The sequence below is a fragment of the Loxodonta africana genome, chromosome X, assembly GCF_030014295.1.
Source record: "Loxodonta africana isolate mLoxAfr1 chromosome X, mLoxAfr1.hap2, whole genome shotgun sequence".
NCBI lineage: Eukaryota > Metazoa > Chordata > Mammalia > Proboscidea > Elephantidae > Loxodonta > Loxodonta africana.
The window spans coordinates 45,724,283-45,738,086 of record NC_087369.1 but is presented as its reverse complement, the minus strand read 5'-3'; the positions used below and the strand labels follow the sequence as shown (position 1 = coordinate 45,738,086).

General features: G+C 50.0%; 1 protein-coding gene across 6 annotated transcripts in view; it reads left to right on the top strand.

Moving 5' to 3' along the window:
- The window catches only part of BCOR (BCL6 corepressor), a 47,942-nt gene that overhangs the window by 25,632 nt on the left and 8,506 nt on the right, over nt 1–13,804 (top strand). For 3 of the 6 annotated variants that reach the window (XM_064278143.1, XM_023557965.2, XM_064278142.1), the window contains exons 5-10: nt 262–315; nt 797–983; nt 7,560–7,820; nt 8,219–8,563; nt 9,217–9,542; nt 9,854–10,108. In XM_064278143.1, the coding sequence (XP_064134213.1) occupies nt 262–315; nt 797–983; nt 7,560–7,820; nt 8,219–8,563; nt 9,217–9,542; nt 9,854–10,108 (1,428 nt within the window). The remainder of the gene's footprint in view (nt 1–261; nt 316–796; nt 984–7,559; nt 7,821–8,218; nt 8,564–9,216; nt 9,543–9,853; nt 10,109–13,804) is intronic. The other 3 variants (XM_064278145.1, XM_064278144.1, XM_064278146.1) reach the window with 3 other exon arrangements.

The window sequence follows — 13,804 nt, the reverse complement described above, 5'->3', positions numbered from 1 at the left end:
GTGCAATTTTTTTTCACCAAAAAAAAAAAAAAAAAGAGAGAGAGAGGAAAGAAAAGCTCGCTTGAAGGGAGAGAGTATGTATTTAACTTGCTAGTGAATTCGATAGATGTTGTATAGGAATTTCCTAAGATATTTTACTTTTAATTAAAAGATGAATAAAGCCAAATTGTTTTGCAATGTTAAGAAAAAAATTGGTTTATGCTTATAAAAATGGATGAAATTATCTAAATGATCCATTGAGTGCCCATTTTAATTACATAGATGGAAGGATTACAAGAGGACAGTATTTTATGTCTACCCGCTGCTTACTGTGAGGTCAGTTCTTCAAATTTTTATTACTAGAATCTTACATAAACCTTTTGAGTTAAATTTCATTTCCAAATATGCAAAGGGAAGTTTGTGGGCCATGGTCGTCTTTATTCATTGTGCATTTTGTTTCTTTTCTGTTGTGTTTTTGTTTTGTTTTCTTTGCGTTGTGTTTTTGTTTTGTTTTATTTATCTTCAAAAGAGAATGTCTGTCTCTTTGCGATGGTGTATGTATGGACATACATACACACCACATATAAATCTCTGCACATACAACTTTATGAAAAGAATGTGTGACTCCTTACATATAGATACTCTTATATTTTATCTGTTAAATTTTAAAAAGTATCTGAGTTGTACCTCATAAATTGTGGTTGGTTTTGGGCAAAATTTTCTTTGAAAATAATTTCCGTTAAGGTAAGGCCAATGAACTAGCTTTTATGGTAAGGTGGTGTTTTTTTTTTTTTTTTCATCTCCGTTCTCTTTCTAGCGTGCAATGATGCGCTTCTCCGAGTTGGAGATGAAAGAGCGAGAAGGTGGCCACCCAGCAACCAAAGACTCCGAGGTGTGCAAATTCAGCCCAGCAGACTGGGAGAGGCTGAAAGGAAATCAGGACAAAAAGCCAAAGTCGGTCGCCCTGGAGGAGGCCATTGCAGACCAGAATGACAGTGAGAGATGTAAGTAAACCCGAGTGACTTGTGTGTGTTGCCACATTGGCGAGAACAAGGCAATCCTCCTGTTAACCTGAAAGTGTTCTTGAGCAGAGGGAGATGAGAGGAAGCAATTCACTTCCAATGGCCCAGGGTCCAGTTAGTGTCTGCTTCGTAGAAAGGGACTGCTTTGCTACCCATGAAATGAAGGGCTGATTGTCCTTTTGAATGTTGTGTCCTCCAGGAATGAAGCATCTAGGAGAGGTTATTGTCCTATAGTTAGAAACACAGTCTAGTTGGGAGAGTTAGTGGGAGAGTACACAATGTAGCAGAGGCATGGCAATGCTAGAGGTCAGGTGTGGTTCAGACATGTTTCGTTTTGTAACAGTGGAATTACACTTTCCAGCCAAAGGCACCATAGGTTTTCCTCATTTCCCCACTCCCTTCCGCCTCTACGAGTATTGACAGCCTGATAGGGAATGGACAGTTCTAGTATTTTCCCTCCAAAGGCACAGGTTTCGTTGAAGTGGCAGCAAGGGTGGTGAAGCCACCATGAAGAGGAGCATAATCATTGTACTGTGTCAGGTTTGTTTGCCACCATTAGGAATTGGCAACATAATCCAAGCAAGCACGGCATAAATGAGGGTGTTCTTTCCACCAGACAGAGGGCGGATTATGTTTTGGGAGGCGAACTGTGGAGAGAAAAGCCATCTAGCGCTTTCCTCAAGTCACTCTCTTCCCTCCCACTGTGGTCGACTTCAGGCTTGCTTACAATTGATAAAATGTGTTGGCAGCAAGTGGTGAGGGCCTTGCTCCTCATTTTTCAGTGTGTGTGATTTAGGCCTGAGGCCTGCTCCGGACCTCTGAAACCTCACTGGCAAAGGTGTCTGAGTGAACATTGAGGAGAGAGGGTGTGTAAAACCTTCCTGAGACAGGACAGTCAGGAACACTGGGTACATTTGAGAGCTCTGCCATTGGAGCAATCCTAGGTTTGGTGCTCCCACCCATGCCCCAGTGCCTGATGGAGTTTGAGAGAATTTGTGGTCTGGGAGAGCATGTTCCTCACCCTGCTCCCTCAACCCCCAGACCTTCCTTGGCTCAGACAGACAAAGGCCACCAGCCAGGGCCAGGGTTCTCTCTCCCGAAGCCAAACCAAGACCAGTTTGTTCAAAGTTAGTCCCAAGGAAGAGCGAGTACTATTGCTAATAAATGATGGCCTTACCCAAGTGTGAGGGACTCTTGGTGTACCTGAAGGAAAGGTTTCCTTACTCCTTTTTACCTCAGAGGATTGAGGGCAAAGAGCTGGATATGGGGAAAGGAGGGTCCAAACTGTCCTTCAGTAAAGTAGAAAAGAGCAAGCTTTCTCCTCTGATGCATTTCCCATCTGAGTTGCTTCGGTTTCTCAGAGACTTGGTAGAAGTGGGATGAGGCCGAGTTGACAGGAAGGTGCTTCTAGGGGAGGGAAAACAGGTTCTGCGTGGATGGTGAGGGAGGCTGGAGGAGGGGGGCAAGAAATAGGTCAGCCTCAAGTATTCTTAACCTTTGGTTTTTAAGATGGCCAGGCCCAGGGTGGCCACTGCCCTTCAAATCTAGTGGCGGTAGCAGCTCAGGATCTCCCCTGCCTTCTTCCCAGAGAAGTTTGTGCCCTTCCCTGTCTTTCTTGCTGAACCTAGAGAAGAGAACACGGTGTAGCCAATGAGGAGCAAGGTCTCTTCTTCCTACCCTTAGACCCCTCCAAGCTTCAGTCCAATTGGCTCTGTCCCAGAGCACCCAGAACAGGCCTAGCAAGCCATGCTGCTGCTGCTCCCACCTCATCCAGGGCTAGGGTCTTGGCCTGGACAGCCAGTGCTGGATCTGTTCAGCTGCAAATTAACTGGACTTTCTTGTCCTTTTGGCCACCACACCTGCCTTGGGTGTCAGTGTGGCAAGAGAACTGAGCTGTGAGCAGATGTGAGCTGGGGTAGAGATTTGGGGAGGGCAGGGGTCACAAAAAGGGTGTGGGACACTTCCCAGAAGCCTTCCCCCTTCTGAGGCAGCCCTCCACTCCTGGAGGCACTAGTAACTTCGGGTCTTGCCTCCAAAAAGCACCTGAGATGGGTGGATGCTTCTGCCACCTGGGGGCGGGTGTGTCTTTTTGGGAAGGGTTTGTTTGAGAAAAGTTAGTTAACTTGAAACACAATGGTCAGAATTTTCATTTACTCTTTATGATAGTATGGGCAGCGGGATTAAGTTTGTATTTTAGTTAGAAGTTCAACAAATGAGTTAGGAAGAGCCTCATACTTCAAAGTTCATTAGGCCATTTGCCGCTAGGAACCAACTCTCAGTGGCATTTCGAAGATGGGGAGGACAAAGAAGTGTTGGTTCCCTTCCTTTTTTGAGCATGAAGTGACCGTTTTCCTTGCTAGCCACTTGGCTTGGGTGGACCTAGGCCCTACTCAGTGGCATTACTGTGGTGGGAACTGGACAACGAGACAGACAGGGAAGGCTCATCTTGTAGGGGGTGCTCTTAATTAGTGAGGAGCAGTACAAGGGCTTCACATAACTTAGTTCAGGAAACTTCTGGCAGAGCACCTGCGTGTTTCGTAAACTACTCTGAATTTGGAGCAGAGAGATTCCCAGTGCCTTTTCCATAGAGTGTGTAAGTTTTAACAAGGTTAGCCTCTGCTAGAGGTGATGGTTACCTGCAGAGGAGAGAGTTTAACTCATGGGTAGCCCTCAAATGTCTTAATACTCTCCCATCTTGTTTGGGACTCTCTGTGCATTTTTACCACAGTGGTGAGGTTGCTTTGTTGCCACGGCGACTTGTAAATGTTGCCATGGAGATGCTTCTGTGAGGCACTGCTGTGGCACAACCACGATAAATTATGGGATGCGTGTGCTGCGAGTCATATGATAGTGCTGCTGCAGGGAACAAGTGTTAAACCACAACCAACCCAGCCGCATTCACGTCTGCTCACATCTGCCTAGGTTGCGTGATCAAGGACACATGGCTTCTTGCTTTTAAAAGGGCCAAAAGTAGCAGCGATGGTAGAACCTGATGGTTAGGAGCCCTGCCTATTGGCTTTGCTCCTTTCGCATATGCCCTCAACAGTAATCCTGTGGTTGGTTAGTGGTTGAAATAGCCTCATGTGTGGAGCCCAAGTTGAGGTGTATAAGAATGTAACATGGAGCCTTCCACTGGTAGCTGGTGGTTGTGTGTATATTGGGCAGTCAGGGTGGGTGGTCTTCAGTTTTATTACTGGACTGCTTAAGCTACACCAGCAAATGGCCTGGTCTTGGCTTCCCTTAGGGGAATCAGTCTTTGCCCTGAGACGCTGTAGTGAAAAAGTCTCACTTCTTTTAAGTTTTTCCTCATAATGCCTTGGGGGGGGGCTGGGGTGGAACCAGTTTGGGAAAAGATCCTCTCAGAGAAGTGGAAGAAAAAAGCAGCTAAACCGTGTGTGTGGGCGGGTGTGATTTCGGTGAACACCGAATTTAGCAGTCCAGGGTTCCTGATAATAGTCCACGATGAGGAACCACAGACATGGGTCCCTCGTGACCAGGCAGGAGAGGAAGGTCTGTAGGGTCATCTGTGGCCTCCCAGACCATAAGCACAGGAGCGCAATCCCACAGCGGCAAAAACTCACCCCCTAGCCTCCCCGTGAGTGGGGGTACAGGCGATAGTGTGTGAAGGTGAGCCCTCTCCACTGGCAGTGGGGGGTTGTTTACCAGATGGGGAACCCAGAAGGGCTGTACGAAACGAAACAGGCAGGAAGGGCTCATCTTATAGGGGGGTGCTCTTGTTTTACAAGGGGCAGTGACCTGTGGAGCAGGGAGATGAGGTCCCCAGTCGGTCACTGCACACTCAGATCTATGAAAATAATGACCACAAGTTCTCCAGGTGGCTTGCTATGGGCAAAAGATGCTGGCCTTTTGGCAGAAGGTTGGGTAGGTGAGATAATGAGCTCATCTCACTGTTAGGAAGGAAGTTGGCAGGGAATATGGACTTTGCACTGAAGGGAAAACTTAAGTGGAAAACCTTCTCTCCGAGAAAGACTTGGTCTAGACTGTTCCAGAGAAAGGGGACTACGTGGAACCTGGAGTCCAAATATGAAATGTCCAAGCTGAATCTGGAAATGGATTCTTAATCTGATTAGGGAGGGGAGCTCATTTTGGGTGGGGCCCCACACCGGTTCAACTGCTGTTTGATTGTGACTCTGAAAGGCATTGTGACATCACCAGCTAACTTAGCTTTCAAACCACCTGGTGTGAAACCATCTTCCTTACCCAAAGTGGGGAAAAGTACATTTTTAACCTAACGGTACAGTTGCACAACATGGTGGGTCTTCGGATCACTCTTACATTTTCACACTGTGTGCCCGCCCCCTCCCACAGGACTGTTAGGGAAGACGGATTGGACTAGGGAAGTCCAATGACATAGTAAACAGGGGTCATATCTTGAAATCTTATAAATAAATAAAGGGGCTTGAATGCCAGCTGGTTTGAGAGTCACAGCATCTTTTTGTTAAAGCGGGTTCTCTGGCCTTTCCATTGGCGATGCTTAGCCTGTGTTTATGAAGGCCACCCCTGGGAGGAGGTTCACAGTAATTCCCATTTTACAGCTGAAGGGGGCCGAGTTGTAAAGTGGCGCTGTTACTGCTAGTGTGGTTAAGAGGGTCGCAGAGCAGACAAGAGGAGGACCTGCAGCCCGCCTGTGCTCGTCTCCTGGCCACCACTTAGTCCTTCGGTCCTCTTGTTTGCAGAGTTTTGTATGCAGGGGTTTAGGGGATTCTGTGTGTTTTCTCCTGCTGCTGCTACCACCGCCACCAATGAGCAATGTGTTAGGACCCTGCCGTGACAAAAGGCCTGTGTTGGCTCTGTTTTGATGCCCACCAGTGCCAGGTGTATCCCAGAGACCGGGAGTGGAGGGTGGGCCTGGCTGCTAAGTCATGGACTCTTACTGCCTGGCTTTCCAGTTTTCCCAGACCATATGGTGGACCACTGTGAGCTGGGAGGCTCAGCCATTCCTTTCCAAGAGTAGACTCAGCCCCAGCGGTCTCGTCCTGCCTTAGGAAACCCTTGAAGAGGAGGTGAATGCACTCCATCCACGGTTGAGGGGACAGGCTAGCTAAGGCCAGGGTGAAGCTCACCACCAGAAATGACTGACACGATGCTGGGAATGCTGCCAAGAGAAGGTTCACCAGGGGGTGAGCCCAGCTGGTCAGAAATGGGAGTGCCATTTGGACACTAGGGTAGGAGGATGGGCAGCATAGGTTTAGTATCTGATGTAGAAATTAACTTGTATCACTAAGCTCAGTGTTCCCAAAATACCAAACCTATCTTCCTGGTGATGTGAAGCGCAGGATCATTTTAGGCGGGATGAGGATGAACTCCTGAATGCTATAGTGATTATGAAGTAATCGTTGTTAATACTTTATTGTACCTTAGAAAGAATGCAACCAGCAAGGCAGTTGATGAGTTAGTTCTTAGGCTGGAGTAAAAGTAGGAAGTGATGTTGGGCAGAGAGGATTGAGTGGTGGGTGCTAGAGTGAGCAGAGGTAGCAGGTGCTGACTTAGTATATGATAGGTAACACGTGGCAGGGCTGGGGATAGCAGCTTGTCCGGGGATTTCTCTTGGATGCGGAAGTGTGAAGGAAGGAATGCCTGCCGGGGTGACTCATGTCACTGTGGGTGTCCCTGGGGTGCTGGGCTCTGGAGGGCCTCCTCTGGACAGGAAGAAGCTTCCCTTCTAGGACAGGAAGTGGGGGCAGTCCCTTGGTTTAGCTTTTCCCTCCACATGTGTGAGAAAGAGGACAGGGTGAGGCGCAGTGATCAGATTAAGTTATTTGATGTTGCCTCTGAACTTGTGCATGGGCTAGAACGACTTGCCTTTGGCCTTTCCAGGACTCTCTTCCCAGTACCCTTGGTCTGCCTAGCTTCTTGCCTCTCTCTGCCTCTTTGAAGGCAGCTGCAGCCTGCCTCTGCGGGCCTGGAGCCCTCCAGGAGACACCCATCACTGCCCACAAAGGACCTGTCCCCTTTTTTCATCATTTCCCCTGTTGACCCAAGTGAATATTGGTGTTATCCCTTCTGTTGGTGCCATTTTGGGGATCTTTGGTCTCACTGTTACATCATCAGCCTTCAGTTTATTTCAGCATAATAACCTCAGCAGATGTTTCCACAGAGATTTTTAGGTTAGCCTTGGCTTGGTTGGATCTAGCTGCTGAAGGAAAGAACTTCATGTTCTTTTTTTTTCCCCCTTAAGAGAGTGTTGATGCCCTCTCTCCTTTCTGGTTCCCTCATGCCCCCAGCTATGAAAAGGTAGAAAAAGAAAATTGTGGGTCTGGTGTACCACTTGCATTCTGCTTTACTTCTTGATTGTCTTCCGTGTGCCCTCCCTTTGGAGAGTTCTGTTTCTGAGGTTCTTATGCCTCGAATGGCTATGGGCTCTGGTCTCCACAGAAGGCTCTATCAATAATAGCAGATGCCCTTGAGTTGGAACCGACTCGATGGCACCTAACAGCAACAACCACCTTGGGCATAAGGGTCCCGCCTGCTCCCCAAATCCTTCCTTCTTGCGGTGGCCTTTTGGCTCTTCATTTGTCTTGTCTCCCCTCCCCCCAGGCGAGTATAGTGCTGGGAACAAACTTGATCCCTTTGAAGCCCAGGAAGACAAAGATCTCCCTGTGGAGAAGTTTTTCGTGGAGAGGCAGCCTCTGAGCGAGCCGCCCACTGACCCAGTGGCTGTGGACATGCCCCACAGTCCCACCCTCCGACTAGACAGAAAACGCAAAGTCTCAGGGGACACCGTCCAAAATGAGACCGCTGTGGAAGATACGCCAGAGGACCCCCTGCTAAAAGCCAAGCGGAGACGGGTCTCAAAAGGTGAGCTTGGTCTGCTTCGGCTGTCTGCTTGGGGGCCTGTGCATGCGGCCAGAGGTAGACGGATGTGTAGGTGTGGGTGTGAGGCACGCTGCCCGCCTAGACACAGGGTGCTGCCTCCTAGCTCTTCTCAGTGAGCGCAAGGCCCCCGGGAGCTCCAGGGATTTGGATACCTGGAGCCTAAGGAAACCACCTGCACCTCCCCTCCCCAAAAGCCAGATGTAGGAGCTCAAGCCTAAAGATGGCCAAAGACAACTAGGCCTGCTTCCCAAGACTTGGTGACTTGTTCAGGCAGAGGCAGTGACCACGCCCCTCCCCTTCCCCTGCCCCATTAGTGATGCATAAGACAGTTTGTTCCCCGAGGGGGCTTTTTGATTAATTTGTAGTTATTTTTCCATTAGATGACTGGCCTGAGAGGGAAATGACAAACAATTCCTCTAACCACTTAGAAGACCCACATTATAATGAGCTGACCAACCTGAAGGTGTGCATTGAATTAACAGGGCTCCATCCTAAAAAGCAACGCCACTTGCTGCACCTTAGAGAACGCTGGGAGCACCAAGTGTCACCAGCAGAGAGCAAACCTGGCCGACAAAACAGGAAGGAAGTGACCCAGGCAGTTCAGCCTGAGGTCACTGCCCAGGGGAATAACATCACCGAAGAGAAACCCAGCAGGAAAAGATCAGAGGCCAAAGGCAATAGAAGCTGGTCGGAAGAGTCCCTCAAATCCAATGACAATGAACAAGGTATGTGAGGCTGCCCCTCTACTGTCCTGTGAGGCATGCCTAGAGGGTGGGTCCCCTGCGCCACGGAGGGGCCCTTAGGGCCATAGAAGTTCACTCTGATTAGAATGTGGCAGATGAGGAACTTCTTCCATGATGTCTATTCACACCCCCTTGCCCATCCCTCCCCACTTCCTTCCAAACCTACAGTGAGGAGTGCAGTGGGCAGAGGGGAGCTTGAATTCCCCATCTGCCTCACCCAGCTGGAAGTGGGGTTCAGGTGGCCCCGGGAGCTTGCCAGTGCCCGCATTGCAGCCTCAGGCTGTCTCCTGTCTGGGCCCTGAGCACCCAGGCTGGCCTGCCTTTGGAAGATCCTGCACCGGCTCCAGCGGGTCTGGGCGGGAGAGCAGGAAGAGCTGGCTTTTGCCCACTTGTCTGGGCCCTTTGAAGAAACTTCCCACTTGGTGTCTTGTGGGTTAACCTATTTGCCATTTGAATGTGGGATAATTAAAATATTAATGCTTTGAAAACATAATTGGTATATCTTTAAAAACTGAAGCCACTTCAGTGATCAGTGTTAACAATGGGCTTTTCTTTCCATACCGGCTACAACTGTGTAATGCCTGCTTCTTTTCCCCCTCTCTCCTGCCCGCCCGCCTGCCCCCCTCCGTATTTAGGCTTGCCTGTGTTCTCCGGCTCTCCGCCCATGAAGAGCCTTTCATCCACCAGTGCAAACGGCAAAAAGCAGACCCAGCCAAGCTGTACGCCAGCCTCGAGGCCGCCTGCCAAACAGCAGAAAATTAAAGAAAGCCAGAAGACAGATGTGCTGTGCACAGACGAAGACGAGGATTGCCAGGCCGCCTCCCTGCTGCAGAAATACACCGACAGCAGCGAGAAGCCATCCGGGAAGAGACTGTGCAAAACTAAGCACTTGATACCTCAGGAACCCAGGCGGGGACTGTCACTGACAGGAGACTACTACGTGGAGAATGCTGACGGCAAGGTACCTCTTGACCTTCTCCCTTCCCCCCCACGGGCCTGTGCAAGCACATCCCACCAGCCTGCTGCTCACAGAGATTCCTCCCCTAAACATCGCTATCCTGTCCTAGAGGTGTATGTCTTTTTAGGGGTTTGGGAGGGTAGGGTGAAGTTTCCAACAAGAAAGATTCAAACCCCTCCCCTTTGATGCCCCTCCCCCCCCATAAAGAAAAAGCATTCCTCCACTGGGATTTGTAACCTGGAAAGGAGACAGGAAGGAGGAGGGGCGTTGGGAAACATGGCCTTACCTGTGTGCACTGCCTGGTTTTGTGACAGGTGACCGTCCGAAGATTCCGCAAGCGACCAGAGCCCACTTCAGACTATGATCTGTCACCAGCCAAGCAGGAGCAGAAGCCCTTTGACCGTTTGCAACAGTTTCTCCCAGCTTCCCAGTCCTCACAGCTGCCACGTGCAACTTCCCCTCAAGAGACGACACAGTCGCGCCCGATGCCACCTGAAGCCCGGAGACTGATTGTCAATAAGAATGCTGGTGAGACCCTCCTGCAGCGGGCTGCCCGGCTTGGCTACGAGGTGAGTCTCCCTGTGGGTGTTCTGGAGTGAGAAGCCACGCAGTGGGTGGGGGGGCTCCCACACTGGTGGAGGGGGGCGCACTTGGAGTCTTGGAGCAGAGCCCACCTCTCCCCCTCCATGAGGGGCTGGGCCAGGCTTTCCAGCAGGATGTTTGTGTTAGCCTGCCCCACCGCTGTCTCTTTGGTGGCACGTTCAATGGCGGTGTGAAAAGAAAGGCCTCTCTGATGTTCAGTTCATGTTCGGGCAGGTAGGCTTCTTCGGCATCCTCCAGTCTCACTCGCTTATCTCTGATACAAAATCTGACATAACCCAGGGCTTGGCGACTGGGGGAATTTTAATGAGCCCTTTTGGATTCTGATGAGCGAGATGAGATGACTTGCTGGGTTTGGGGCTGCCTGTGCTGTTTGGGTGGAGAGGGCTCCTGTGGGGGAAGCGGCGGGGAGGAGCAGACCTGAGCATTTGCTCTCTGCGAAAGGCCAAGGGAACCCCAGGAGGGAAGAGCTGGGTTCAGGAGGAGGGGGACTCTCTGCCCCTCTGCCTCCCCATCCCCACAGTCCCCAACCAGCACGGCCGACAAGACCGATAGCTTATATTGACTATGTGCTCTTTCTAGACCCGTACGGTCCATCAAAACCCAAACTCATTGCTGTCAAGTCGATTCTGATTCACAGTGACGCTAGGACAGAGTAGAACTGCCCCACAGGGTTTCCAAGGCTGCAGTCTTTACGGAAGCAGACTGCCACATCTTTCTCCAGTGGAGCAGCTGGAGTGGCTGGTGGGTTAGAACCGCAGACCTTTCAGTTGGTGGCTGAGCGCTTAACCGCTGCACCACTAGGGCTCTTCTTATATATGGTCCATAAAAAAAAAACCTTACCAGTTGCCATTGAGTCGATTCAGACTCATATATGGGCCCATAAAAAAAAAAAAAAACTCATTTAACCCTTTCAAGCACTTCATGTGATAGTAACTAGTAATATCCCCGCTTTCCGCTGAGGAAACTGAGCCGCAGAGGGATTAAATGGCATCACCCACTACTGCATAGGGAATAGGTGGGAGGGTCCAGATTCAGCCCCTGCTGTCTGGCTCCAAAGCTCACCCCTCTGCCTAAGCTCTCCAGGACTGGCTCGCACTGGAATTGCCCGCTTTACAGTGCAACCCCCTGCTAGATAGATGGCTCCCACTGTTCCGGGGAGGCTCCCCTACCACACTTGTGACTTGAAATTGTGATGCAGTAGCCCACAGGGCAAAGACGTTTTTTTAATGCTGGCATCAGCCCTTTGGAAATTGAAAGGTGAAAATAAAATGTGGCTCGGCAAGCTGCATGCAGATGTGTGGAGGTGGCAGGATTGAGGCTGGCCTGGGCTCGGCTGCAGACGCCCAGGATTTGGCCAGAACCCTTGCTCTCACACCTCAACCAGCTCTGCTGCTGTCCATTATGCCTTTTAGCCCTTCCTGGTGCGACTGCCCAGCAGCAGGCTCCCCACCCCCACCCAGAATCAGTCCCTGAGGAATGATTGCATAGGTGGGAAGTTGGAAGTAGGCTAACACCCTTGTGGGATCGTCCTTTGAAGCCCCAGCGTTTTCTTAGCTCAGGGTATTTTTGGTTGTGGTTTGTATCAACGTGTCTCTTGTTTTTTGACATCTCTTGATTATCTTGAAGAGAGCTCTCTGGAATGATTTGGTACAGTTAGGTCAGTTACTTGCAAATGAAATCCAAGCGGCGGCCAGTGGTATCCTGTGAGCTGAGAGCTTTAGTACCTAAGAGGACCGGTGGATGTTGCATACGAGCATTCCCTTCCAATGATGGCTAACGGGGACTGAGAAAATCAGCAAGCACCAGAGTGGAGGGAGGGCTTAATGGTTTGCACAGTGCAGGGCTCACGGGCTCCATCTCTCTGAGGCCCTGGCCTGGCCTTTGCACTTGGCATCATTTTCACTAGTCTCACTCCCTTTGGGACCAGAGACCTCAAGAGACCCTTGTTGGTCCTCTAAGTAGCAGTTTCCATTTTTTGTTTGGGTAGAGCTGGGTCCAAACCAAGGAGCAAGAGCTCCGTACTTTTGTAGGCTACCAGGCCTTTGGTGGTACATGAGGCCATGAGGGTGTGTGTATAAGGATTACTGATTTTTGTCTCCTCAAGTGTAAATTGCAGTATGTACATTTCACAGGTAACCAGGGTGAAAGCTGGGATTTCTTTGCCAAATTGAAAGTGTTGGGATGGTGGCAAGATCACATGTGAGATTTAAACCTGTTAAGGTGGCTAGGTCACATGTGGAGATTTCAGCCTGTTCAAGTGGAAGGACAATTAATCTCCTTAACCTGGTCGAGGTGCAGTTGGACTGCACAGCATTAGTGTAAGGGTTTTCCTGAAGTTGGCCTTCACCATTATCACATACTGCTTAGCCGAAGATGCCATATGCAGGAAAGGCTGTCCGAGCTTTGTGTCATGTTCATCTGGTTCTTGAGATTGGGAAACACTCTGTCCCCACATATGCATTAAAGACAACGCCTGAATGGCCAGAGACGCCCAAACCTTTTCCGTCCTGTAAAAGGCTGCTGTTCCTTAGTTTAAAATGCGCATGTGCCATCACATGCTTGTGTGTTTCGTGGTGATGGTTAAATTTCCTATGAATTGAATAAATCATGTTTTTAAAAAAGTTAATGAGGCGTTTAATTAATTAACAATGTCGGGTTTATGGCCTTTATGGTTACATCTTACGGTTAATGGCATTCGGCTTATAGCCGCTTAACAGAGAATGGTCCAACAAAAACAGTGGGATTTCGTTTGGGAATGGGTGGACTGCCTGTCAGCCCCTCCCGTTTCTAGTGTAGAAAATAAACCAAGAAGTCTATTGGGTAGACAAATTGTCTGGCCTCTTAGCCATTCTCTCTAACTGTTGTTGATGGCAGTTGCCATCCCTTTAGAGGTTGCCCTCCCAGCCAGGACGGTGTAGTTAGTCCACTTGACCCCAACAAAGAGGGTCTAGCGATGCTGGATTAGGGAGCTGGATTGCAGCCCTCGAGCTGGGGCTGGTGATTGGGACTTTTGAGTCTTCCCAGTGGATCAGGTACCAAGAGACGTGAGTTGTAGGTCTAGTACTTTTCTCATTAATCTGAACTTGAGGTTTAACCTCTCTGGGCGTTAATTTCCCCAAATATCAAACGAGAGCAGTCCCACCTTCCCTTCCGGGCGTCTCCTACATTACCGTGGGACAGCAGAGGCGTTCTCATTTGACGACCTGAGAAGTACGGTGTAAACAGTGATAATCACCACTGTTGAGCTAGGACAGCCCATGACTAAAGTGTGACCTGGCTGTCGGGCCATTAGTGCCATTACTGCCATCCTCCAGGAGGAGAGTTGACTTACCCTCAAATCAGCCCTAGCAGCCACGAAGGTTTCCAGGTGAAGGCCATGATTGTCAGAACAAATAAACCCTGGGTTGACAGGACAGCAGGCAGGCCGCTGGGATCTGGGTAAATTGATCTGTGCACAGCAGTCGGTGGCGCTCAGACCTGATCCCGGAGTCACGTGACGGGGCCTCTCCCTGGCTGGGGCACACAGCTCATTAGCTTGCAGCCGTCCACTCGAGTCTGGCTAGTGAGGGCCTGCTAAAAGAGCAGCAGCTTCATGCGGTATCCTGGATACCAGCGCTCAGGGCAGGTGGCCCGGGAACCCAGAGGATTGTGGGCTTTCTGGC